General features: G+C 40.8%; 1 protein-coding gene across 4 annotated transcripts in view; it reads left to right on the top strand.

The window, feature by feature from the left end:
• Positions 1-15,322, top strand: part of rptor (regulatory associated protein of MTOR, complex 1) — a 231,411-nt gene that overhangs the window by 21,809 nt on the left and 194,280 nt on the right. For all 4 annotated transcript variants that reach the window (XM_078265674.1, XM_078265658.1, XM_078265666.1 and 1 more), the window contains exons 3-4: positions 6,691-6,793; positions 10,230-10,312. In XM_078265674.1, the coding sequence (XP_078121800.1) occupies positions 6,691-6,793; positions 10,230-10,312 (186 nt within the window). The remainder of the gene's footprint in view (positions 1-6,690; positions 6,794-10,229; positions 10,313-15,322) is intronic.

Raw genomic sequence — 15,322 nt, 5'->3', positions numbered from 1 at the left:
CTGCCCAACAGATTTACCAGCATTTTCCAAACTTGGTTGATAAATGAACTACTTGTTTTTGTGTTTTTCAGTGTGCGTGAGGTAATTTGTGGAATAGACAAGCAGATAAATCAATGACGAATAATGTGGACCGTCACATTCAAATGCCACGTTGCACCGCGGTGATGCGCTGGGCCATTCTCTCTCATTCATCTGTGTTATTATCATGCAAATAAATATCAAACGAATTATAAATTGCTTGCGTTTGATGCTGCACAGAAACAAATCTCATCAGGGCTGTTAATGTTAGGATGTTAATTGTCCCGCCATCTTGAGCCACTTTTCTTTTTTTTTTTAAGATTATTTTTTGGGGCTTTTCCCTTTTTATTTGAAAGTGACATTGGATAGACAGGAAAGGTGGGAGAGAGATGGGGGATGACACGCAGCAAAGGGCCGCAGGTTGGACTCGAACCCGGGCCGCTGCAGAGGACTCAGCCTAGATGGGGCGCACGGCCGCACGCTCTTAGGCCGGATACACACTGGCTGCGTCGCGTGAGCGTGGCGTGTCAGCTGCGTGGATTTTTCTATGTCTTTACACACCAGAAACGTGTCTGACGCAGCGCTGCTGCTAGCCTTTTCTGTACACATGTATGTTTCCCATTGATACAATGAAATACCATGATAAACATAAATATATACCGATTTGATTACACCAAAGACAACGTTGGCAGTATTGACGGCAAAATAGGCTACAGAATATTGACTGGTGCAATATTAGAAAATCTATTTTTTTAAATTTATTTATTTTTATTACATTTATATCTGCATTTATATCAAAACCTAGATACTTTCAAACCTCAACATGTCATTTATTAATATGTATTAGTGTCAAAATGACATATAAACATCTTTTCCTATTCTATTTTGCCTTCCAACACGCTTGCGTGTCGCGTGAAAAATAGGCGTCGGTTCTATTTCTAGCGTGCAAGCGTTTTGAGACGTGCGTGTCACGGAGGCAGTGTGTAAGCTCTAACCTGTTGACATAGGAGCCGAAATATAAATGCACACGACACGCTCACGCCACGCATCCGGTGTGTAACCGGCCTTACTGGATGAGCTATAGGCCGCCCCATCTTGAGCCACTTCATAGTTATCATGCTCAACATCAAAATTATACTACTGTGGTGCCGTAAGTGTAGTCTCTCCCCCCCCCCCACTCCAGCAACACTGCCCACTCCCTCAACCAGTTATCCAATCACATCTGACCTTATGTAAAACACCTTGGAGTAATATTTGACAAAACTCTGAAATTTAAAAGGTTGTCAATTCTAGCTTCTTACATCTCAGAATTAAATCCAAGATCAGGACTTCCTTATCCCCTAAAGATTTAGAAAAAGGCACCCACGCTCTAACATCCTCAAAACTCGATTCTTGCAACTCCCTATATTTTGGTATCAACCAGGCCTCTATTACAACTGGCACAGAATGCTGCGGTCAGACTCCTATGCAAATGTAAAAAACATATTATGCCTGCAGTAGTATGTTTTCATTGGCTCCCCTTTCCGAATCAAATTCCTTATAAGATTCTTCCGTTTGTGTTTAAAGCCCTGCGTGGTCACATCCTAAGCCATTACAGAACTTGTATATGTATGTTATTCACCTAAATATTTTCTGTTACTACGTCACCACCGACGGCGACTACATCATTTCCGTTTCCAGCAAAACAGACGGACAGCAGAAAAATCCATGTTACGTTCTTCTTTACAAATGAAAAATATGTCAGACTGACTGACGGACAAGTGATGTGCGTTCATCTTGGGAAAACAATGAAGAAATGTCTCATGATATATTGATCTCTAGAAATGTATTATTCATCTTTGGTTTTGTATAGAAGGAAAAGAAAATCCCACTACCCAATACTATCGAATCGCAATAAATGAAAATTGCAATACATATAGAATCAGCACCCATGTATCGCAAAGAAATCAAATTGGGACAAAAGCATATCATCCCAGCCCTAATATGTATTTTGTGAAATACATTTTGACTTTAAAATATGAAATTTGAAATGAAATGATGTCTTACAATGTCCTCTAGAGAATCAACAGTTTTTTTTTTTTACATTTACCTGCCTAACAGTAACATCTCTCTTTCTCTGGTCTTTGCATGAACGCTTCTCTGAAGTGAGCTGTCATTTCAGCTGTTGTATTTTAAAGGGCAACCGTGCACTGGTTCTTCCCACTTGAGTCTGTGTCTTTGTAGTATTTATTTTTTTATATAAAAGATGTATTTTCCCAGGATATTGGTGTAGATATTTTGCAGCCCCTGCAGAGCTTATAGAGAACAGGCACACTTACATTCACAGTGTCTATTTATTCAAATGACATACACTTGTGTATTGTGTAAGGAGATCACACTTCTGCTTTGAGCTAACATGGAATAAATTCCTTGCAAAAAGTCAGTGGATCTGACTACCTCACACCTTTCTTTGACAAGTGAGATGGAGAAATGTGGCGGTTAGGACAAGATAATAGAAAACAAATCTACTATCAAGTGGTTTGCCTTTTAAACAGCTTGAGTCTTCATTGGATCTTCTGTCACTGAAGATCTAAACTGTGTCTCGGGAGATTAGAACATTCTTGAAGGAAAGCCTCCAGTTCTTTGAAGGATGCAGGAAGTGAAAATCCATACAGTAGGTCCCAGGACACCTCACTGAGTTTTAGATGTGGTGACTGGGGAGGCCATTTTTGGCGTTTAACCTTTTTCAAGTGTTCATGAAACCACTCTTGAGCCATTATTGGATTTAAAAAAATATATACCAATACAGATCCACAAGTTGGCAACAGACAAATGTGTATCTGAGGCATCCTCTGGCTTTGCCTTGATGTGAAGTTTAAGTGACTTATATGGCCATATTGGCCATATGACATTTTTATATTGCTCATTGGTGCAGATTACTAGCCTGGCTCCGCCCTCCTACGTACAATTTTTATTTCCCTTCAACACTACGTCTGGGTTTGCGGTATAGTCTTGGGTTTTCTCCAGCCAAATTTTTGGTGGTCCAATCAGCAAACAGAGGGAGTGGCTGAGAACGTTGACGTTGAGGCTGTGCGCTAGAGTTGTAGTTCCATAATGGCGGCGGAGAAAATGCGAGCGAAGCCAGTCGGTCCGTTGCGGCAACACTGCCGAATATTCAGAAGTTAAAGCCCGAGCAAGAACAATCTTTGCTGAGTTTTGTTGGTGGCCATGATGTTGTAGCCCTCCTCCCCACGGGGTTCAGGAAAAGTTTGATTTTCCAGCTCGCTCCGATAGTGGTGAAGGAGTTGGCTGAGGCGAACGCTAGCGATGCTAAGCCGACGTCACGACCAAACGTTAGCGATTGGTTATGGCAGATCCAATAGTTTTAAACTTCAACAGAGTACCCGCCTTCAAGGAAGTTAACACTTGTCAATGGAGAGTGGCCAGACTCTCTGTACAAATGAAATGTACGAGAGTCTGGTAGGACCAGGCTAGCAGATTACTTGCTTTGCTGGTGTATGTCTTGAGTTGGCCCTTAATGGTTTCTGTATTTCAACGCTACATTAAATGGCTTCTTTGGGAAGCTCACTGGCCTCGTGGACTATTTTTGGCTAAACATAAACAAGCTTTGATGTTTTCTTCTTGGCTTTCTAAGTATGGATTCTCAGACCTTTGTTAAAGCACATTAACAATAGCTCAATAATTTTTTATAATTTAAAAATTAATCTCGTCATATATTGGATGGACATTCATGTCCCCCTCCGGATAGATTGCAATAACTTTGGTGATCCGCTGACTTTTCATCCAGCGCCATCATCAGCTCAAATCTTTCTATTTGGTCAATACTGTACTGCACTCCATGTTCAGTGCTAATTCTCACATGTTAGCATGCGGACATTAGCAATTAGCTCAAAGCAATGCTGTGCCTAAGTACAGCCTCACAGAGCCGCTGTAGAGTGTTGTTCGGGAATATCACGCTACTGTAAGCAGTGTAAGTTCTGTGAAGGAACTGTCACCTTCATTTAATTTCCACAGTAACCGGGGTAGTGTGTGGATATAGTTGTGTACCCAAGCATTAAACTTGTGCAGTTCCCATTCATTAGAATTTGTTCATGGCATTACCCTGCAGGTGGGTAAATGGCGAGAGGTGAGGCGGTCAGGTGAAAATGAATGAAGCGAGTGTGCCCTTGTGTGTGTGCGGATGCATGTCCTGCTGAGTCCCAGTAGCACACTGACCTTTTACTGTGTTGGTGGGAAAGCAGAGGGCACCTTGATTACCCTTTACAACAACAGCGCTCCTAACCTTGCTCAGCCATGGGCTGGTAACATAACCCACTATGCACACACACACACACACACACACACACACACACACACACACACACACACACACACATGTGCTTTATAGCTCCACATTACACAAAGGGACAGTATCTAATACTACCTGTGAAAGGTCACTTGGTGATCTGCATTGACCTACATGGCAGTGTTGTGTGTGTGTGTGTATGTATGTATATATATATATATATATATATATATATATATATATATATATATATATAGGGATGATTTCTAGCAGCTTCGGTGATCCCCTGACTTTACCTCTAACGCCGTCAAGAGGACAAAGGTTTCACTTTTCCTGTGAAATATCTGTGTCCACTGTATGTACTAGCCCCGATGCTAGCATGCTGACGTTAGCATTTAAGTCAAAGCATCGCTGTGCAAAGTACAGTTTCTCAGAGTCGCCATGGCTGCTGACTTTTAGTGATGTTCTTATTAATTATTATTATTAATCTGAATCTTTCAGCACACATGTAGTTATAAAGTGGGTACCTTTTATTTCTTTTTTCTTTTTAAAGATCCATGTTCCACTTGGGGCTCAAAATAATCATCTTAAAAGTTGTACTGTGTTCTTAATTCAGAACATTTGTATTATTGTTTAATTTTAACTGTTTATGAAGAGGCTTTGGTGAGTAACATTTTATAATGGCGACAAAATTTGTATGCACGTTCATATATATATTTGTAACATGTGGACATAACGCTATTCGATAATCTCTTTGTTTAGCTTTTCTTAACAGAAACTCCTCAAAATAATATGGTATTACTCTTACAGTGATTCAAATTGATGTTTGGAGCCTTTTTAAAAAAAAAAAAATTTAATATTTGACCTGAGATCAGCAAAACTGTAACCAAGGAGCTGCAAGCAAGAATTGGTGCCTTAGGGGAACCCTGCATGACCTACGGCTAATTGGAACCAAGAGGACATACACGGCCTCGTGGAATTCAAATGCCATTTGTCCCAGAGAAAACCCTATCAGGCTTTGATTCACAAAGTGACACGATGAAAGTGAGTGTTCAGCTCGGGGTCAAGCAGTGCCGAGTTGGTGTTCGGTATCAGTGGCAGAGATAAGAAAGTTATGGGCCAGTAATCCATGGTTTATTTGATCCTGAATTGGGAACCCCTTTGTAAAGTCAGATTCAGCATCAGCGCAATGAATGAATCATTGATCATCCTTCCGATGTTTAATAATAATAATAATAAAAATAATAATAATAATAATAATAATAATAATAATAATAATGAAGATTTTGCTGTGGTGACTGTTTGAAGAAACGTGATGGACGCTATACATAGCCACAGCCATGCTTAACGAAAGCACTCTGGCACCGTTGGAGAACCTCACTGTTACAACTATTTCTTTTGAGGGGCATAAGGCCACACGGAGGAGGCAATACGGCCATGGCCATTATAGCCGCTGTGAAATTCCTGCCCGGTTAGTGAGTGCGTGCGTGTCCCTTGGATAAATGGTTGTTCAGTTTTAGATGGCCTGTTTTTCTTTCCACTCACTTCCTGCCCCAATGGTCTTCTGTCATGGGTCGTTACCTTGTCTGGTTTCATTCTGTTATGATTCTACCTTCCTATTTAGTTATCTTTAGACAGGCCTTTGGTGTGATCTACACCTTTTTTTGCCTTAAATTCATACAATACACAGATTAATGCCTTTCAACCTGTTTGGTGTGGGCAATATATCGATATATGAGTCTAGATATCGTCTTAAATTTTCAATATCGTAATGTGATAAGTGTTGTGTTTTCCTGGTTTTAAAGGCTGCATTACAGTAAAGTGATGTCATTTTCTGAACTTACCAGACTGTTCTAGCTGTTCTATTATTTGCCTTTACCCACTTGGTCATTATATCCACATTACTGATGATTATTTATCAAAAATCTCATTGTGTAAATATTTTGTGAAAGCACCAATAGTCAACGCTACAATATCGCCGCAATATCGACATCGATGTATTTGGTCAAAAATATGGTGATATTTGATTTTCTCCGTATGGCCCAGCTCTACAACCTGTCCTGCACAGTGACCAACCTTTTAGACTGCAGCGTAGGTTCCTTGATGGAGTGACACTGTCCTCAGTGTTAGACATGATGGAATCCCTGGACCAGATTGGGAATATGTGGAAGGAAAGAGAATAACTCCTTTTTAATTGTAGACTGTCCTCTGGCGAGCTTCAGCGCTCCACTGCCCCGCAGCAGCAGAATGTGGTTTACTGAATACAGGCATGTGTGCATGGTTGAAGATTTAATGTGGTTTTGAAAAGTATTAAACCACTAGTCTGTTTTGATATGAGCATTGAGGAGTGATGTGAGGTTAATCCTGTGTTCTTTCTTCTCCCCCAGATGAAGACCGTGAGTGTAGCCCTGGTGTTGTGTCTCAACGTGGGAGTGGACCCTCCTGATGTGGTCAAGACCTCCCCCTGCGCCCGACTGGAGTGCTGGATAGGTGAACACACACACACACACACACACACACACACACACACACACACACACACACACACAAATGCAAAATGGACAAGCACTCAAACGCAACAAAAAATGTGAGAAATTATAAAATGGGTTCTTCTTAAATATGATTAGTATTATGAACTGTGCTGCTGCTGAGTGTTATATTGCGTGACAGATGCAAATCGTTAATATGGCAAATGCACAAACTCACTTTACACAATTGGGGTTAAAAACAGCACCCATTTTTCTGAACATACAGATATCATCCTCATAGTGATTGTGGTATCTATGATGTCTATCACAGGAATCATTTAAATAAGATATTCCTTCCTACTTGTCTAATAATCATCACATTTTGACAGATTCTTCTGCATCAATTGTAATACAGTGATTGTGTTGTGTTCATCCATGTTTACAGTGCAACCAGCGATCTGCATGACTTCCCATGATGCAAATTTGCCAGACTGTTAACAAATTTAGGCAAAAGGAGGCTCAATGTGTAGCCCCCATGTAAATCAATGACTCCTAGGCAATAACATACTTCCTGTCTGTATCATCCAAAGCATTATGGGAACTGTATTTCCAAAACTCAGAACATGTTTATCACAAATAAACTACACGGCGTGGAATAGGCCTGCACGATTCGGGGAAAAATATGAATGATGATGATATGAATTGATATCACGATTCTCTGCCACGATTTTTTTTCTCACAAAGTGTAATGTTTATTGCACATATGAACTATGACAAAACAAAAGAAATTGGCAGTACCAAACATAGAATTGTTTTGGCACCTATAGCACATTGCGCATCACCACAAGCCTGTAAACATAGAGGCCTCAACGAAGAGAAGGGAGAGCACTGCAGCGCTCGGAGCACTTTAAAACCTTTTTTATACGGTCTATGTTTAAAACTCACAGAAGAAAGTAGAAGCGTTTGTGATGCAGTCGGCTCATAAAATTAAATGAGAATTGAAGTCATAATGAAATTTCTTCTTTTAAATAAAAAACAAACAAAATTGAAGTTATTTAAAAATGAAATCGTGAACAGGGTGAATCGAGATCGCGATTTTATAACGATTAATCGTGCATCCCTAGCGTGGAATATTGTTCAGACATTCATGGAGAATGAAGCCTACTGAGCCTGACTTTTCCTCTAGCACCACCATTAAAGGGTAATTTCGTTTTGTTTTTCAACCTGGACCCTATTTTCCTATGTTTTTGGCGTGTAAGTCACTGATAGAAACAACCAATCTTTGAAATTGGTCCAGTATTAAGCGTGAACGCTGTAACCGGCAGCCACAGACCGGGCTGCAATGTAACCCTATGGGGCAAATGCGCATCGTCGGTTTGGTCCACTGAAAGGGCTATTTTTGCCACTGAAAGACTCAGATTATTATTCTAAGTGTCTGACAACATCATGGAAAGGATCCCTACAGAGATATGCCTTAAAACATCTGTAAGACATTTCTGTTTAACCAGAAACAACTCTGTGGTCGCTAGCGCTAAACCCACCAGACTCCATCTACAAAAGCAATACTTTTAGCGTGTATAGAGCCAACATATTTTCACATGTAAATCGGTAAACTATGTGTTTATTTCAACCAAAACTAGAGTTGTGATTGTTGGAAAAGTGGAAAGACGAACCAAAACGGCTTTTTATTTTTAATTTTATTTAGTTTCTGTTGACTTTGAATGAAGTGTATTTTACGATGTCAAAATTACAGTTTATTTACATGGAGTCTGGTGGCTTTAGCGAACGCAATTTCACAGATGTTTTTGTTTAAAAAAAGGATCTTACTCTTTAACAGAAAGGTCGACCTCCTTAGAAATCCTTTCCATAATGTTGTCAGACACTTAGAATATTAATCTGAGCCTGTCAGTGGCAAAACGAGCACTTTTGTGAAGGTAAATACCAGCTGGACATTTGCCCTGTTAACTTACATTGTAGTTGTTTCTCCGCTGCCGACTGCATATCTTGCTAAATACTGGACCAGTGTCAAAGATTGTTGTTCCCATCAGTCACTTAGACACAGAAACATAGGAACATGAACACAGGTTGAAAAAAAAAACTGAAATTACCCTTCAAGTTGTTTTTTAGTGAAACCATTGTAGTAGTATTGGATTGCCACGAAACGTGGTATGAACATTTCTGTCCACCTCAGGATTCATTTGAAACACTTTGGTGATCTCCTGACCTTTCCTCAATCTCCATCATCAGGTCAACATCTCAAGTTGTACAATACATCAGTCTCAGTCTTACCCTGGAACACAAACGCACTCCTTTATCCATTTATATACAGCCATCTTGTGTTTTGAAAACCAAGCAAAGGACGCACATATATAGTACCACTCCCCTTCAAGTTTGTAGGTAGGCCACCTTATACCTGAAAATACCAATATAAGGAGTGCCTAGTATGAAAATGAGCAGAAAAAGTCTTGGGTTCAAAAGGTTAGTATGGGGTAAGCCGGGCAAGATTAGTGTCGAATTAAAGTTGACACTAACAAAAGCAGTACAAGTTTAACTTTGTAGCATTTAGGGGCTTTCTCTGTCATTCTCATAGGAGCTCAATTCACAAGGCATCTGTCAACTAAGCAACTGAAGCAGTCTGCCCCAAACAGAACCACACAACATGACACGGAACAAAAACAAAAGAAACGTCTCCATCGAATGGGAACCTCAAAACCATTGTTCAGCTCCCCTGAGACTGCTTGACTGTGTAGAGTGCAGAAATAACATTAAAGATGGAGCACAGTTCTTAAAGTTTCTGAAACTTTCTTAGCGGCTGCTTAGGACACTGACATCGTGCAGGCCCTCCCCTTGGTTTTTGAGACGGTGTTTGAGAATATTAAGGGCATTAAAGGCAGAGTTGATGTCCTTAAATGATGAAATTAAACCAGTTATCATTTGACTCATCAAACGCATTCTCTTTGTTGTCTTTTTGATGTGATAATACATTTTATTAGGCCTCATTTATCATAATGCTGGTGGTTAAGTTTTCAGCGTGAAGCATATCAGTATCTCCCGCAAACTTGCCGATACATTCTTCTCTGCCTGCTGAGCGCAATTTGATCTGCACTCAATCTATATTCTGCCCTTCTTTATGCTGTATTGATTTTTTTTCATCAATATTTCAACCTGAGGGGGGGCTGCTGCTATTTTTCCAAACCCTGCTTTTGATTTGACAAGCAAAAAAACCTCCAGTGTCGAAATCCCAAACTATAACTTAACCTCTGTAATCATGGCACGGAAGTATCTTTTGCCTGAAAGTTAAATAATGTTAGTTACTGACAGCAATGTTAATGTGCGTGTGGTGAATAATATAATTCCGCTTCTTTTTTTTTTCAGCTCCAGATCGAGCGTGCGTGGCTTTGCCATTCTGTGACTGTTGTGTGGTCACAGTGCGTTAACACTCTGCATTTTCTTGCCAGATCCTCTGTCGATGAGTCCACAGAAAGCCCTGGAGACCATCGGGGCCAGTCTGCAGAAGCAATACGAAAACTGGCAACCCAGGGTGAGTGGGTTCACATGAACCAGCCATGTTCTTATAATTATACAGTGACCACATACACGTAACTTCACACCAATGTATGATACATCCAAAGTTGAATCAAATAAGGCTTCCAATAAAACGCTTAGAAATGAAATAAAATGAATTGTAGGCACTCCAAGACTTGACCTTGGTCATATCATAATATCAATGATTGTTTTTTTTTTTAGAGCCCGACCGATAAAGGATTTTTAAGGCCGAAATCGATACAAATATTTGGTGATTTAAAAATCCGATATTCCGATATATCGGCCAATCTGTTTATGTTTTGTTACGCGTTTCTGGATTACATAAACAGATTTCCCTAACATTAGTTATTTGTAGTTCTTTATGAGTCCTCACTAAAATATGATAATGGAGCTTAAAAATAAACTTGTTTTATTGTCAGAACAGAGGAACATCAAAATATATTAAAGTTCTGATACATAAAATGTATAAAAATACAAACTTAAGATATGAAACTTTAAAGTCCTTTGAACAAAAACACAATAACAAACAACAAAAAAATCAAAGAGTGTTGCCAACAGGGACGTTGTAGAGCGCCCTCTGGTGGAAAACTATACAACGCCAACACTCAGAACATGGTTGAAGGGGGTTTCGTCCGTTTTTATTTTTTAAATATTCATTTATCGGCTATTCTAAATGCCGATACCGATAGTTTGGACAATGCCTAATATTGGCCGATAATACCGGCCCGCCGATATGTCGGTCGGGCTCTAGTTTTTTTTGTCCTCCCATTAAGCCATTCTCACGTTTTTTTATTTCACGCCAGAAATTGTTTCATAGATGTTGGCAGAGTATCCCAAGTGTCTTTTAGGTTTTTGCCAACTCTTTGAACCCCACTAATTAGTCACCCCTCCCAGCACTATATCAGACAGGGCTTTTAACTCCGAGGCATCTATTGATTCTAACAATGTTTTCTTTGGGCATCACTTTAAAGACTCCAGGTTCTACTCTCTGATGTGTTTAAGTGCGATAAACAGATATTCCTGTGCAGATCAATCCTCCGTAATGCTGTGAGAGCTTGGCAGACAAAACATGCTGTGAGAGCTTGGCAGACAAAACATTGTGATGTGTGTGTGAATGAAAAAAGACCGTTACGGCAGGTGCCATGGCAACTCTGTCTCCTAAATCAGTGTGCTTACATTTTAGAGATCATTTGGATGTGTAACAGGGTGAATTGATTTATTATAGATATCCCATTGTGTCAGCTCTAATAGACTTCCTGTATGCACTGTGCCAACAAACTACCCACATGCTCTTGACAGTGATTCATGTTTTTTTTTTTTTCCTCCTCCAAACAGATGCATCATGTGTTCTTGTAAATTCAGCTGTTATAGGTTTGTGTGTGTACATGCATTCATATCATTGCCGGCAGTGGCAGTTCTCCTCGGCTCCTAGCTGTAGGCAAGCTCAGTGTTTTCCCAGAGGCTTTTGGGTCTGTTCTCATCGTTCAGCCCCTCGGGCCGTCCAGCATTTGAGCCACAGTGCCGGAGCAGAAGAACTTGTAAAAACAATCCTCCTACAGACTGTGATTAGGCAAGACAAGTGAAGGTCTAGGAGAAACGGAGAGGGAATGATGAGACATGGACAGAAGAACATAGAAGGAGCTGAAGTAAAGACTAAATTATAGAGGCGTGACGAGTAAAGAGTAGTAGAGTAAAACGTGACGAGATTTCTCGTTGAGGTAACAAGTGTCTTGCGATTTCAGTACACCAGTGCAGAGCAGCAGCCAGCATGATGGATGAGTCTGACTTTGACCTTGGAATTAGCATAGTTCTCCAAAGTTGGCTCTGAGTTTACTTTTGCAGAGCGATAGCAGAAGAAAAAAGCTGCCTGTAAAACCCAGCTTTAGATAGTACCGCCGCGCTCTCCCGCGCTCTCCCGCGCTCTCCCGCGCTCTCTCTCTCTCTCTCTCTCTCTCTCTCTCTCTCTCTCTCTCTCTCTCTCTCCCCCCCCACCACCACCACACACGTGTCTGCAGCATGCAGTTCACTGTGGCGCTGTCTCGCCCAGACCACTCTTTTTCTATGTCCTTTTTAAAATGAGTCAGGAAGCGGACAGCAAAACCTAACTTCACTTTTAATGATATTGAACAAAGACATATGTTCTCCCTTTGTCCCATAATGGTCATAAATCGATACTAGAGTAGCCCACTTCCTTGTTTACTGCTGTAATGAAAAAAATGCAGAAGAGAAAAGAGCATCTGATTTCACAAAAATCATCTGTTGAGTGTATTTCTCTCGGTCTACTGTACAATGACAAATTCACATTGTACAATGTACAAAACAACTGGTCTCAACTACTGCCAGAAAACGCATAGTTACGTTGTAACCTTGGTTCTCTGAGTGAAGAGACTCTCTCCAGCGTACATATGGACTAAGTAACAGTGTAACTGTTAGTTCTACAGGGGAGAAGCCAGTCATTTTGAGTTTGTGGCAAAACCTTTCAGTGCTCTGTTTTAATTTTGTGACTTTCAGTTGAATAAAGGACTATTTTCCCTGTCTTATTTCTTCATTGAAGTCTTTAAAATAGTGTTAAAATCTCGTCTGGTCTCGTGAGCCGGGTGTCTCGTCACACCCCCACTAAAATGTGCTCTGAAACCTCAAACACGACTGAGAACGGAGATAACGGGGAATGGGAAAGAGAACGTATCTGTGCTCAGACGAGAAATCGAATCTTTTCAAATTCACATTTAAGTGGCCAATGTTTAGACAGCGCTCTATCATTGGCTGTCATCATGCTGTTAGATGCCATTGTAATGGTGCATGCTGACTAAAGGGAAATCTACACTACCTGCATTGTTTGAAAGGTTTTAGACACCCATCACTCGTCTGTTTGCTGTAACAAATGCACTTCTGTTTCAGCATTCAAAAGACACCGCGGCGGATGCAACGATATTAGGCTACAGATCAATAACCTGCCACTTTTAACAGTAGAATAAAGCATCACCAAGGCAACCAACACAGAGATGGAAGACAACATAAACTCGACAGCAGCTGCAGCACACAAAAGTATACGTTAAAGGTGCCCCGCCACACGTATTTCATTACTTTGTGGTAATGTCTGAAGTTCTACCATGGACTCTGTAACATTATTTTTGATGAAAAAAATGCCTTGGTTACCTTGTTTTCAAGCCATTCTAACGTGGTACAGAAAGCCTGCAGGAAGACTCAGCTTGATTTGTGTCCGTTCTCATTAATATTCAACGAGCTAAGCTTCTTCACTCTGATTGGCTGACAGTTAGCCAATGAGAGCCTGGCTATCAGCATCCTTTACCCAGCGCAACTGGGCGAGCTCATGAATAGTAATGAGCTCAGACAACATGATGTCAGACTGACCAGCTTTTGTAATTGGCCTGATTTCTCCGCTTATTTCTTTTCAGTGGCTAGAGCTGACAGAGGAGGGAGCAGTTCATTTTCACATTCACAACATAACACAAACACGTATGGACCTAACATATTTCAAAAAAATACAAGTAAAAACAGTTTTGTGTGGCAGGACACCTTTTTAAAAGAAAAATAGAGCCTGAACACTTTTTACACACTGCGTAGAGCAACGCACACAACGCTACGTTTTCGACCACGCAGCGGCTGTTGACGTCCTCCTCTGTACAGATGGTTTCAGCAACACAGTTTGTTGTTGTACTCAACCGCTTGAGGGCATTGTGTGAGCCTTGTGCACCAGGAAGTCCTCCACAAGACCTCAAGCACCATACTGAACTTAGACGTTCCTAAGTGAACGCAGATGTTACTACTGGAGGATCCATCATGGCCACAGAAATACACAGTGAATACAAATTCTTATTGTTTTTAATGTAGGCATTTTAAATTGGTGGTTTTAACTGCATGGTGGTGTATACCATGTTAGCTGGTCCTGGGCTGACATTTTGACTCTCCTCCATATACTTTTTCCTCTACTCTTCTTGCTATGTAAAATATGTGCCCTGTGGGGAGTGAAGGCGAAAAAAAATAAGCAAACACTTGAAATCTGATCCGTTCGGCTGAGCCGTGTTGCGTTTGCAGATATTGGATTTGAATTGCATTTCAAACCATCTGTGTATATGTTTTCAATGTGGTCAGAAATGATTGGATTTTAGTTTTTCCTGTTTTTTGTAACACAATGTCCGTTTGGTGTTAGATTTTTGAAAATGTTGGATTTCAGCTGTCTGTCGGAACATGGCCTCTGAGGGACAGGTTGAGAAGGATAGAGGATTTTATTTTTAGGCCAGGTGGAGAGGCAAAGCTGAAAGGCAGAAAATGAAAACGAGACAAGTTGTCGAGGACGACTGTAGCGCAGTAGGAGCTAGTTAGTTGCCTCAGCATCAAAGTGGGCATCATCTTGTTGCTGGGAACTGTGCAACTACATGGCCACTAAAAACATATTATAATGGGAATGTAAAAGAAAAAAGAACAATGTGTGGCTGTTTTGGTAAGATGGTACAGAAGTAAAAGATGAGGTAAGAGGAGGTGGAGGAAGAGACGTCCCTGGAGAAAGCAGCTGAAAGAATGTAGGCTCGGGCTCAGTTGACCCTGGCGGTCAACAGCCAATGGTGGTAGGAGTGCAGGAGGAGGAGTGGGAGGGTTAAAAAAAAAAAAAGCTGTTTTTCCTTTTTTTTCCCAGCCTGAGGATTCACAGCTCTGCAGCACCACACCGCAGAGCAGCGTTCGCCAACACACCTTACATAAACCGATGACAAAGCAATCAATTACATAGCCGCTATTTACCCGCTTTGTCACCGTAGCGAGAAATCTTGTATTAAGTTTGTCTCGGATGGTCGCAGTTAGTAAACATTAGCCCTAAAAGCAGATCTAAAATCCATTTTGTCACATTTCCCGTGTGTTGGTTCGTAACAGTTGAGCTGCCGAGAGAGTTTAGCTGTGCCAACGTGCCGTCACGAATCCATTCCTCTGTTTGCTTGTGCACTCTTACATTAACTCTCATGGCCAGAAAAAACACACAGAGAATGGCAAA

This window comes from Sander vitreus, chromosome 2, assembly GCF_031162955.1.
Source record: "Sander vitreus isolate 19-12246 chromosome 2, sanVit1, whole genome shotgun sequence".
Lineage (NCBI taxonomy): Eukaryota > Metazoa > Chordata > Actinopteri > Perciformes > Percidae > Sander > Sander vitreus.
Note: the sequence above shows the minus strand (reverse complement) of the source record. Positions and strands in the feature narration are given on the sequence as shown.